Source organism: Python bivittatus, unplaced genomic scaffold, assembly GCF_059951505.1.
Source record: "Python bivittatus isolate LINGU-HERP-01145 unplaced genomic scaffold, Pbiv_v1 ctg000480_np1212, whole genome shotgun sequence".
NCBI lineage: Eukaryota > Metazoa > Chordata > Lepidosauria > Squamata > Pythonidae > Python > Python bivittatus.
In genome coordinates this window covers 1,807,569-1,820,548 of record NW_028277075.1, presented here as the reverse complement: position 1 = coordinate 1,820,548, position 12,980 = coordinate 1,807,569, and the positions used below count along the sequence as shown (strand labels likewise).

General features: G+C 36.5%; 1 protein-coding gene across 2 annotated transcripts in view; it reads right to left on the bottom strand.

The window, feature by feature from the left end:
* Positions 1 to 12,980, bottom strand: part of CCDC88C (coiled-coil and HOOK domain protein 88C) — a 106,390-nt gene that overhangs the window by 31,516 nt on the left and 61,894 nt on the right. For both annotated transcript variants that reach the window (XM_088145231.1, XM_015888880.3), the window contains 5 exons: positions 12,407 to 12,565; positions 9,700 to 9,846; positions 8,496 to 8,640; positions 7,729 to 7,910; positions 664 to 801 (listed from right to left, as the gene is read on the bottom strand). In XM_088145231.1, the coding sequence (XP_088001357.1) occupies positions 664 to 801; positions 7,729 to 7,910; positions 8,496 to 8,640; positions 9,700 to 9,846; positions 12,407 to 12,565 (771 nt within the window). The remainder of the gene's footprint in view (positions 1 to 663; positions 802 to 7,728; positions 7,911 to 8,495; positions 8,641 to 9,699; positions 9,847 to 12,406; positions 12,566 to 12,980) is intronic.

Sequence of the window (12,980 nt, the reverse complement as noted above, 5' to 3'; positions counted from 1 at the left end):
ACAACTTGGAAAAGTAAAAAGAATAAATGCTCTAAAAGCATGAACTAACAAATGAAATAAAATTAAAGACAATCAGCATTCTTCTTAGAATCTAAATGAATTTTGAAGAACCACTGCCAAGATAAGGAACCTTATGACCTTCAGATATTTTTGGTCATCCTAAAATTTAGTTATGCTAGCTGTAGCACCTCAGTGTTGCACTCCAGAAAACTGGGAGGATACTAGGTCCATAATGTCTGGTGTAGATATTAAACTATATGACAATGGTCTGACCTCTAACACAGCCTTTTATATCAATTAGTAATTGAACCTATTCAAAACAGCAACAACATTGGTGCTGCAACTGTCTCATTGTCAGCATGCAACAGTTCATGCAACTCACTTATACCTTTAGCAATGTCAGCTTAACAATCACTCTAAAAAAATATACTGAGGTAACTGAAAACCAGAAAACCAGTTCCTGGAGAAGTCAACATTTCAACATATTTAAATATATTATGAGTATGAAAATAAAAGGGTAAACTGCTTCATATTTTCATTCTGCTCAGTTCTTGAATTCAGCAAAGACATTTCTCTACCTTCCGTTACATTTGTAAGCCAACAATTTTCTAACACACAACTGGGCATATTTTAGGAATAACATTTCAAAACTTGCATCTCTACCTGTCTGTCTTGATCAGCCTTTAAGGCCTCCATTTTATCCTTAAGCTCTTGCTTTTCTTTCAAGAGTTCCTCACTTAAAGTCTCCAAGTCTTGATTACTTTGCTTCTCTTTTTCTATCTGGTTTTGCAGTTTCTCAATCTGGATAGAAAAGTTATCACAATATATTTTATGAAACTCAGAAGAAACACTGTTCACACAGAAGGACATTTTGAGAAATTAAGCATTTTAAACTTCATCAATACATTTGCCTAAACAGTATAACATAACAGAAATAAAATATTTTGGCTTCCACCTTCTTCAGATGCTGCGATGAATCAAAGGGTATTCTAAACCAATATAACAGCTACCTAACAGAGAGGAGGTGGCATTTCTAAAGTATGATATTTCTTGCATGAGCATTATTTTCTGGAATCTATAACAACCTTGTCCATATTGCTGTTTGATGCTACAAAAAAATAACTCTTTTTACCTTCTTTACTTTCCCCAAAGCACTAAATATAGGTGGTCCCCATGTTATGTAATTATGACTACTGTGAGATTGTACACAAGGAATGTAATACAAGGAATCTGCCTAGTTCGCATATGTACAAAACAATGGCTGGGTTTTTACACATTTTCAAAGCAAGCAACTGTTTTTTCCACATGCACAAAATGGCAGCCACTGTTTGAGTATTGAGTATAAATGGCTTCTATTTTTGAGTATGTGCAATTCTACATTTATTGAGTATAAATGGCTTCTATGTTTGAGTATGTGCAAACATGATAGCTGACCTACACAAAAGATGGGGCAACGAGATCAGGAATATTATATAGTGCTGTAAAATGGGGAGTGTCTGTATCTAATTATAGTTTGCAGAAGCACCCAATGGTTGAAAACATTATTTTAACCTAGAAGTGTCTTTAATATTAAGTGTAGAATATTTTATCCTCATCTGCAAAGTTTCACTGTGCTTTATTCAAAAGGCAGGATCCTCCAGAAGACATTTTTAAGCATTTGCAAGAATATTAATATGTGCTACAATATACTCAGGTATACTATTATCTAAATGTGTAGCTTAGGTTCACAAGATTGATTGAAACTGCAAAGAGAGAGCAATATAAACAGTTTTTAAAAACCCAAACAAGGCCTAAATGCACAGCCATGGCTCAAAGCTGTATTATAACACACGTCCTCCTTCCTGTGCCAATAAGGTAGCACAAGAAGGTAAGGCAGCATAAGAGGAATCCGTTCTATATCTCCTTCCAATGATAACATGGACTCTTAGGAAAAAAATGGGCAATTCAGATGAAGCGGCAGCAAGGATGCTTCACATAAGATCTAATACTGACGACATGCACTGCAATAGCTTTCATGATGCATAATGTGAGAAGAGAATCTAATATATAATTGCCTTTTTGATCTCACACTTTGAAAAAATCCAAAATAGGGACATTCCTGGGGTTAAGAAGGGTATGTTCTCTTTGATCTTCTACATCTTTTTGATAAATAAATTGGTAACTAGTATTGCTCATTGTAAACAAGTGAGTGGGGAAGGAGAATAAGGAGTGAAAACTTCATATGCCTATTTTTCTCCTCTTCTCTGAAAAACTGAAGACCTGGTTTTGCCATCATGCATGGGGTAGGGATGGGAATAGTCAGTTTTGGGGATGGCTGGTTCCCTAGTCTTACCTTTGACTGATATTATCTGGTCACAGGCTGAAATAATACCACCATCACTTGGATTTTATTATATTTAATAATTGTATTTTGTACTGTATTATTTATGTTTTTATTGATTTTAAATTGTTTGGTTGCGAATCGCCCAGAGTCTCTCCTTGTGGGGGAGTTGGATGGTGATATAAATTTTATATATATATATATAAATTAAAAAAATGATCAAGTCACTGCAGTCTTAGCAGGCTGTAATACTCCCTGTTTGATTCGACAACAAAATCTTATTCATACAGACAATTTTATATTTGCTTCTATTTGAAATGCCACACAACAGTTTAATTAGACGCAGAAGATATGTCAGCATCTTTAAATTGGATAACTAAGATGGGTGACCATATCAACTGTAGAGATCTCAAGCGGGATGCACATACCTAAGTCCAGTTGTTTTATTATAAGCATGCATTGTTTGCCATTACAATAGAAAGACTTCCTACCACTTTCCCTATCCTGTGTCTACAAGCTACCTTAACATTCTAAATTCTAATTGCATAAAAGAATATCCAGCCTTGGCTGAGCATCCCAACAAGCCTGCTGAATGTATTATTTGCATATAAAAAAGGTAACTGGCCATGAAAGGGTTGGGCCAACTGGGCTCTGATTTCTGAGTGAATTGGTAATGCATCCAAACACTAACGGTTACTGTCACTAAGAAATATATGGCTGAGTTAGAAAAGGGAAAGGGTGAAGGCTGGAGGGTCAAGAACACACTTCACTTTACATGACAGGAAAGTTTAGATAAGGGGCCCATCCAATATGTAGATAAGAACATTTAACTTTAAGAAGTGTATCATTGCAACGTGCTTTACTGTTCCCAAGAGGATATTTACTGAAGGTTGGAATATCAATCATCTGTTGCAATAAGTTCAACTTGGCGGAATGTCCTGTCAGAGGACAAGAAATGAAATGGGAACATCTACTTAATCTGCCTCTTTCCACTCAGAGACTCTGGGGGTGAAATGTTACAACAATTTCATTTAATACATGAAATTTAAAAATATAGCCCTTTCATGTATTTAAGGCTTGGCCAAATTAATGAAAACCAAAGATTATTTAATCTGTGTTAGGACATCTCAAAATCAAAAGTCTACTAGTAAATTGTTTGTATTACCTATACAAAGAAGAATTAAATTGCCTTTTATCAGTGTTACAATCATACATCACCCTAATGCTCAATGGCTTTAACCATGTTTGGTTGTACTTCTTTTTAGCTTTTTTTGCTGGAATTTCAGGGAACCATCTGCAACTACAGGACTGCATGTAGTTCCTAGCCCTCTTTGTTGAAGCCCCAGGAGCCCTCCACCAAAAATCAGCAGTAGTTTTCCTACTTTGTAAACACAGCCCTAAAATAGGCTGTTAAAAACAGAAGAGCCATAGCCTATTTAGATTACACAGTAGCCAAGCAGATTCATTTGGGAAGGTGACAATTATGGGCAATATATCCTTCCTCTGAATCTCTTGGACTTCACAAAGTTATCAGTATTTGAAGGCAGAACTAATTTGTTTCTGGCTCATCAGTAGGGATTTGAAAATACAGTAAGACTAGTATTTTCTTTGAAATGCTGCAGCTCTGTAGTGATTGTGGGTGGTTTGTTTCCCTTTTTGCAGGGACTCTTGCCTCACACTGTTTTCTAGGCTTTAGCTGGCTCAGCAGGTCTTTCAAGAAGAAAGATGGCTTGACAGATTTGAAACTCCCCCTCACAGGACTCATTCTGATTTTTTTTTTTTTGAAAAATGAAATGACAATGTGGGAAGGGGTTACAAGCAATTTATTGCACAGGAATTTTTATTTCTCCAGATCCTGTAACCATTTTGGGCAGAACGGTGATTCTTTCTGCTCCTTATCTTCACTGTTGCAAGACTTGAGGGATCAGTGAAAAGAATAGAATTGTGGAAATGCCCATTCTGGGAGAAGGAGAAAAACTTTTTTCTGTCTACATTTTTCACATCAGGCATGATTTTGTTGGATATTTGCAAGATCTACAACTTTAATAGAGTTAGCTTTAGAGTTAACAAGAGATTGCTTTTTGGCTGTGAACATAATTGAATCAGGTAGTGAACTCTGTATAAGAGAAGTATTCTTCTTACTTGTTTATTGCTTTCTGATTTTCCTTTTAGGCTCACTGCTTAATTCCCTGCTGTCTTGGTATATTTGTATTATATTATTTATTTGTTTGTTGTTACTTTTATGTATTGTTGAAGATATATTTTATGGCTGGTGTGGGTCTTCCGGGCTGTGTGGCCGTGTTCTGGAAGTTTTGTTTCCTAACATTTCGCCAGCATCTGTGACCGGCATCTTCAGAGAGCAGGAGCACAGACAGGAGCAGTTCTCTCTGTGCCCAGGATGAGGTGACCCTTTTGTGGGCATTTATAGAGATCTGAGGGGGGGATACATATATTTTATGCCTAATTTTTCTCTTTTGTATATTTTGAAATACATATAAAGGTTGATATTTATATTTCTTGTCTTCTCTTAATCTTATTACCCAACAGATTTCACATATCTCTAGCTTGTTGTTTTAAGCTAACAAGCCATAAAGGCTGTAATATTTTCTTTTAGAAAAATTGCTCTAGCCCTCTAATCATTTGCTCTTTTCTGTACCTTTTCCTGCCCTTGTTTCTCTCTTTGTATGTGTGCGTGCATGTGTGCGCAGTATCAGAATGATACACAATTGTCTAAAGGTATTTTCAGTTCCTTTCCTAATGATTCTTATAGGGAAATCACCTTTTTGAAACAGCCACATATTGGTTATTTTCATTTAACTATCCAACATGATTCCAAAACTTCTTTTTTGATCTATTACTTTTAGTCATAAATATTAATGCAAAGTTTGGGTTTTTCTGCCAAACATACATCATTCTGTACTTGCTTATGAGCAACTACAGTGGAACCTCGGGTTACGAATGCTTCTGTTAATGAACTTTTCGGGTTACGACCAGCTCTGGCCGCAAAATTTTGCCTCGGTTTGCGAACTCCGCCTCGGGGTACGAACAGGATACGCGGCCATTTTCCCTCCCATGACACGGTCCGTGGCCATTTTTCCACCCCTGGCACGTGGTCCGCGGCCATTTTCCGCCCGACACGTGGTCCGTGGCCATTTTTCCGCCCCTGACACGTGGTCTGCGGCCATTTTTCCGCCCCTGACACGTGGTCCGCGGCCATTTTTCCGCCCCTGACACATGGTCCGCGGCCATTTTTCCGCCCCTGACACGTGGCCCATGGCCATTTTTCCACCCCTGACACATGGTCATAGGGAGGGGGACTCTCCCTCCAAGCAATAGCCGCCTCCCTGTCCTCCACGCCAGAATGGATTAACGGTAATTACATTGAACCTTATGGGGAAATTTGCTTCGGGTTGCGACCAATTCAGGCTGCGACCAGAGTCACGGAACGAATTAAGTTCGTAACCCGAGGTACCACTGTATATTTGCCATTCTCCCTGTTTAGAGAGATATTTCTCATTGTTTGAACCCCCTTTTTAATTTTACCATTTTGAAGAATTAGGCATTATTAGCAAACTTGGCCATAGTACTATTTATTCTTAAATCTAGCTCACTGATATATATGCACACAAAGCTCTAGTTCCAACATTAATCCCTGAAAATTGTCTGTTTATTCTTACTCTCTGCTTGTTCATCTTTAATTAATTACCAGTCCACAATGGCATTTGCCCTCTTATCCACTGTTGAGTTTGCTTGGAAGCCTTTGGTAAGGGATCATGTCAAAACTTTTCAAAGTCTCAGGTTACCATATATATCCAATTACCCCAACTTGTCTACAAGTTAAAGGTACTATACTGAGTCAAATCTAGTCTTTGCAAAAGCCAAAGTTCCTTTTAAGCCAAGTTCTATATATCTGATTATTTTCTCTTTAATAATACTTTCTACCATTTTACCAACAATTGACATGAACTTTAACAAGCCTAAAATTTGATGCACTCACACCCCTAATTCCTTTTTAAAAACTAGAGCTACATTGGGCTCTCCCCCCCCCCCATTCCTTGAATACAGATGATGATTCTAAGCAGCTGCATATTTTTATCAGAAAATGAGTACTTTCATATTTGAGCTTTTTAAGAAGACATGGGTAGACAGCTAAACTTGGTTATACGTTTATTTTTTTATTTCTCAGGCTTATAACTTTATCTCGTCACTTCAATTTGCCTGATTCTCCTCCTAAAAAAGCCAGGTCAGATGATGTGGTCTATATCGTCAACCACAAAGACAGATACAAAATGAAATTCATCACTAACCAATAACTTTTAACAGCTGTTCTTCACATGGCCTTACCCTTTCAAACAGATGGTATTTTTACTCATCTTTCTACATTCCTTTTTTGCCCACCCTCTTAATACATTTGGTCGGTCATAATCCCAGTGTTCTGGAAATTCTATTCTATTTCAAGCCAGGAGGACAAACAACAGCATTGAATCACGCTGGGCTCACAAGATCTGGGTATCACCTTAAGAAGGATGAAATGGGGTAAACCAAGAGGCACGCACAACTGTCATTTTCTGCTTTTATCTATGTTTATTACACTATATTATAAACAATTACCAAATATACAGCAAAATCTTCTGGGCATATGGCATGAATCTGCCCTCTCTATCCAAAAGTGGGCAGTACGACTTTCTACCACTCTGCAGTAGGCTCAAAAATATACTTATCATTAAGGAAAATGAAAAATGACAATGAACACTAGAAAAACATGCCATCCTTCACACACACACACACACACACACACGAAGCAGCCCTATCCTCTTTACATCACAGAGAGACCCAAGATAGTGGACACTCCAAAGGTTGCCAATCCTGACACTAACAGTAAAACCATTCTATTCTGTTCTTTTTTTTAAGTAGAAAATTGCCCTGTATGAACTGCACAAAAATATACGAATTAGAATTTGCAAATTGTTTTTGCTCTCAGTGCAAAGCAGATGCAGAACTAAGATGAGTACAGGAAATGGTAAGATCTGTTCCTACCTTCAAAACATGCTGTCAATCAGTGATCAGGAACTAAGAGGACCAAATAAGAACTAAGTAGTTTCTCTAATAGGTACAAAAAGAGACAGAATACCTAACGACCCCTGGCCTATCTAGTCCAGCAATCTGTTCTCACAGTGGCCAACCAAGAGCAAGAAGAAGCCCATTCATCTCCTAGCAGATGGCCTTCAGGAGCAATCACACTGCCATCAAGGCCAACAGCCATTGATCCCCATGATTTCCATGAATTTATCCAACCCGTTTTTGAAAGCCAGCCAAGCTGGTAGCCAGCACCACGTCTTGTGGTAGATAAGGCCTAACTTCCAAATACACTTGATAAGCTGACTATAAATATAAATTATGTTATTTACCTTTTGGCCAAGCTGTTGATTCTCATTTTGTAGTTCTACAAATTTGAGGCTATTCTCTTCAGTGGCTACAGATGCATCTCTGAGTTCCTGGATGATATTTTGCAGGCTCTGGTTATCCTTCTCAAGTTTCAAGATGCGACTTGATGCACATTCATTCAACTCAAAGACAAAAGATTTCCTTGCTGTTGAAATACAATATCCAGAATGCCCAACTATAAACACATTTGCAAACATGGATCCATTTCCAAGTTGATAAAGCTATTTCTTAATCTGATGATTAGAAATGACTAATTTAAATAAAAACTTTTTAAATTTATATTTATTAAGAATTTTAATTTATTTAAATAAAATCCATTTAAAAATAGGGGGTTAAGGTACACTCTAGTCAGCCTTAATATTGATGCCTATTTATTATTTTATTCAAATGCCATTCTACCACAACTAATTAAAAAAAATCACCATTAAACCCATTATTATGGACTTTAAGGGAAGCCCAGCTTAATGTAGGGTACCTCATTCTGCATAATGAGGTAAAAATAGGTCATTCTGAATAATGAAGTAAAACAAGTCCTTTCTTAAAAATGAGAAAGGAAAAGAAAAATATCCCATAAGATAGGAATACTTATTGCTTTTGATTACTTTTGGAATATATGAACTTAGGTTCACTATAGGAAACTCCTTTTCCCCCCCACTACTAATTCTGAATTAATATACAAAAATCAGATACATATAACTTTAGGACTAGCAATTTGGTCTGTAATACTTACTATCTGAGAGATCTGTACTCTTTGACAGTTGTTCCAGTTCCTTGCCGAGATGTACTGACTCATTCATACTTTGTTTCTGTGCAATTTCTAGCACCATGTTTTCTTCCAGCAGCTCTTCAATTCTCTTCTTGTCAGTATCCCTGTCCTAATGGAGGACAGGGCACATAGTTTTATAATCTAGCTTGGATTATGGACATTTATGTCTACAAAGGGAAGCTATGCAGTGAAGGCAACATTTACGATTTATTTAGCCTGCTAGAGTAGGGAGCTGAAGTTTATCCTGACCAAGATATCAATGTTCATCTCCCACCAGTTTGGTGGAAGAACATCTAGTGCTCAGCCTGAAAAAACATATGAAATTATGGCTGTAAAATCATATCTTGCCTGGTTTTCCCTAATGAAAGGTGCATCTACTATGTAAATATCAGCAGAACCAACCTAATACACATAAGAATAAAAAGAAAACATAATGATAGAATCCAAATGTAGCTTAAAGAACATAAACTCCTTATATTAGTGATGAGTGACAAATTGAGTAGATCAGGGCAACTATTCCTATGTTTTCAAACAATGCTTCTCTTAATTTAAGTATGGAAGAAAGCCATGATGGATTGTACATAAAATTTGTCTTAGCCAGCATCCTACTTCCCATTTTGGTCAACTAGATAGCTCACAAAGAAGGTATGAAGCAAAAGTTAATCATTTGCCTCCTATATTCCTATCATATTGCCTCAGAACACTGAGGCTCCATAGCTTCTTACAAACCCATTTTGCCTTCCCACACCTCATAAGCTTAATGTATTTTGGAAAATATTTTGTCTGACATCAGCATTCTGAGAGTAAGCCTTTTATTATGGGCTTGAGCGAGATTATGTGGGAAATACTTTATTCTTAATTCATGCATTTTAAAAAATTTCTTCAGCCACAAAGATTGCAATCTGATAAGGCTCTAATCCTTAATGTAATGATTAAACATTTAGTCTCTTCTATGAAATATATTACTACAAAATACGCAAACTTTACACACAAGTATCACTTCATACTTTAAAGCCAGTGTCAATTTGATTCTCAGTATTTTCAAAAATCACTGCACTGTTTCAAAGACAGTTAAGCTTCTTCTTGGTATGAAATCATTGTTCAGTCCCCTGAAAAATAATTAGCTTGAAAAGAAATTCTGCCAATAATTAAGAATATCACAATGTACCAGTTCTATGTCATGAAGTTTGGATTTTAACTGCAAATTTTCTTTTTCAATTTCATGCAATTTATCACCACGAGCTCTTGCTATCATCAACTGTTCTTCCAACATTGTTTTTGTTTCAATTAATACGATGTTGTCTTCTCTAAGCTCCTGCAATTAAAAAAAATTCACAAAGTGGATTTAGCTAAGTTAGCCATTTAGTTTCAAATGCCAAACAATTTTAATAATATTGGTTTAATATGAGTATCAATAGCATACTATAAAATATTTTTCTGTAGGCAATGGATGATCTAGAAAAGTAATGTTATATCTATAGAATTTTTTAAATATTGAGTTCAAAGCAAAGAATTTAGTTAGATCAGCAAAAGTATTATTATACTCCCCCATCATTTTGAATGTTTTTAGTTTTTTATGTATAGGACTTGTTTTTATAGTTTGACTTTTTAATTAATTAATTAATTTTAATTAATGGGGTATTTATTTTTTTAACTGTTTGTGGGTTTTACTTTCATTGTGAGCTGCCCAGAGTCACCCGCTGGGGGAGATGGGCAGTATACAAATTGAATGAATGAATGAATGAATTGGAAGCTAGAGCTAGAGTGTAAAAGTAATTTTTATATGTATTTTTCTACAAGAATGGAAAAAGCCCCCCTCCTACATTCCTATGAGAATAATTAAGATAAAAGGATGAAATCCAATTGTGTCTGGTGAAATACTAGCAACTGTTCTCAAAAATTATCTCAGAGTTCTGTTGTCAATTATCAGTTGCAATTATCAGTTGTACATGAGATGACAGGATGCAGTGCTGGACCATTTATTACTTCTTCCCAGCAAGCTCCGCCCCCCAAATGAAATGTTTTAATCTGTTAATCAATTTGAGAGCAAAGACACAGCCAGTACTTTTACTGAACAGCATGAGTTGATGAATTCTAATAGTATCAGGGATGAAAGAAATACTGTAGCTAGCCTCTGTTTCTGCAGCTCATCTTCTTGCACGCCTGAGAAAAGTACACAATAAAATGGGATTACACCACAGGTAGCCTGAAGACTGCAGACACTTTAGCCATTCTACAGAAAAGAACATTAAATGAAAGCAAAATTCTATTCCTACTTGCAACTACAAATGAAACTTTATTAAATGGTACCACTTTAGTGATAAATGTTTGCTCCTTAAGAAATTAATTTTATACTGGTATTCAGCATCAACATTTTTTATCTAGAAGCAAGATGACAGCTCCTTGGAAATGTAAAAGACTGATATAGTTGTTTTTTCAGAAAACAAATGGCAGTGTTCACTTAAAACACAAAGCCACAACTGTTGATCAATCTAACTTACTGGTAAAGAGCAATATTTCGGCAAACTCTCCCTGATCACTTGGGGTTGGTTCATCCCCTGTTGGGCACAGGTAAACTACCAGAAACTTAACAAACAGAAATATATAGTATTACACCCAGATCTAAACTTCTGTTTTGACACTTCTTCAGAAATGAGAATCTGAAACCAGGATTTGGAGTTGTCTTATGGATGTTGATTTCCTAGAAAAGTGACACACCAGAATCTGAATTTGAGTATTTCCAAGAGCAACTGGACACCATGCAGCCCAGTCAGGCAGGATGCATGAGCATGCTGTTCATTACCAGAATCCTTAACCATCTGGACTTAAGGCAAGCACAGATTCCAAATGTAACAGTGAGCTGTTACCTATAGCCATGTCTTTTGCTAGAGGGGAAGAGTGGTATTATAATGCAGTTTTAAGAACAAGCAACCTGGGCTGAAGTATCAACTGTATTCACACTCTTGAACCAGCTTCTTGTACTACAGTGAGGAGAAAGCTAGAGGTGTGCTTATATTTGTAGGCTGGCAGAGGGGCCTGGAATGACATGTTCTATCCAGGTTTTCCAGAAACTCTATCCAGTATAGGATACAATTAAGTGTGTAGGATGATCAGCTCACAAGTGGTATTACAAGGAGTCTTCAGTCAGAGAAAGAATAGTTCATACTATCAGTGAATTATAGTTGTCTTGAAGAACTCCATGTTCTAGAAAGTTAGTTTAGAAATGGCCAAATAAACAAAAGTCAATGAACGTATAATAATAAAGCAATAGTTATGAATAGAAAGATGTGTTTGCTTTAAAAGGACTGCTCTGTATTATATTAAAAAACACAGGATGGATATCTAGATTATTATGAATGATAATCAAGGTTCTACATTCACTGAACTGCATTTAGAATACGTATCATGGGATTCAAGGAGGCATACATATGTGGTTCCTATACAGTATCTCAGCCAAGCAATGACCTGACCCTGAACTGATTAACTTCAGCAAACAGTGCATTATGAACTTTCATACGTAGCCCAGACTTGGTCTTTTTGTTGTTTTTCTGAAATCCAAAATATAGCCAGCACTTGACACACTACTTTTGGGATTCCCAAGTGAAAGTCAATAGTAATCAACAATTACCCTGTTTGTTTAAAGTAACCTTAAATAAAATCACTCAACAACTGAAATAACCACATTTTAAATGGAACAACGGCTATCAAGCTGTCCAAGGCTGCTAGTTCTTATAAGAATTGTGCTTGCACTAACATGTTATCACAGTATGATGCCATTAAGTAGTAATTGCTCATCTAAACAATTACAGAATATATCAGATATAAAATTAGCAATAAATGCCAAAATTCCAATTTTTACTAAGTCCCCAACTTGCCTCCATACGTGCTTTATAGAAATCCACATCATGAAGTTTCTCTTTACACCGGACCAGCTCCATCTCAAGTCTCTCCACTCTGTTTGCTTTCTCCCTCAAAGAATCCAACTCATCTCTGTAGGCCCGAGCAGAGCGAGCATCTGCCATGAGGTTAATATTCTGAATAAAGTAAAACCAGTACAGCAAACTTTTAAAATGACTTATTAATGATAAAGAAACATAATAAGGACAGCAAGGCTAAGAAATAATACTATCTTCAGTATGCACAAGTTATTGTATTGTATGCCTATTCATTCCCACAAAACAAAGTTAAAGTTATGACAGAGATCATCAAACCAATGGGTTATTACTATATCCATAACTCTTAGCAACCAGCACAGCAGTAAATCTTTATTCTTTAAATAATGCAATTAGATCACTGCTGAATCAGCTCAGAGGTCCATTCAGACCAAGAATGGGTAACCCATAGCTTTCAGGGAGATCCCCAGCACTTACTTAGCATCCAGGACACTCACAGAAATTTGGTAGCAGATATACTAATTTTCTGTGGGGTACACCTATTTGGCCAAAATTG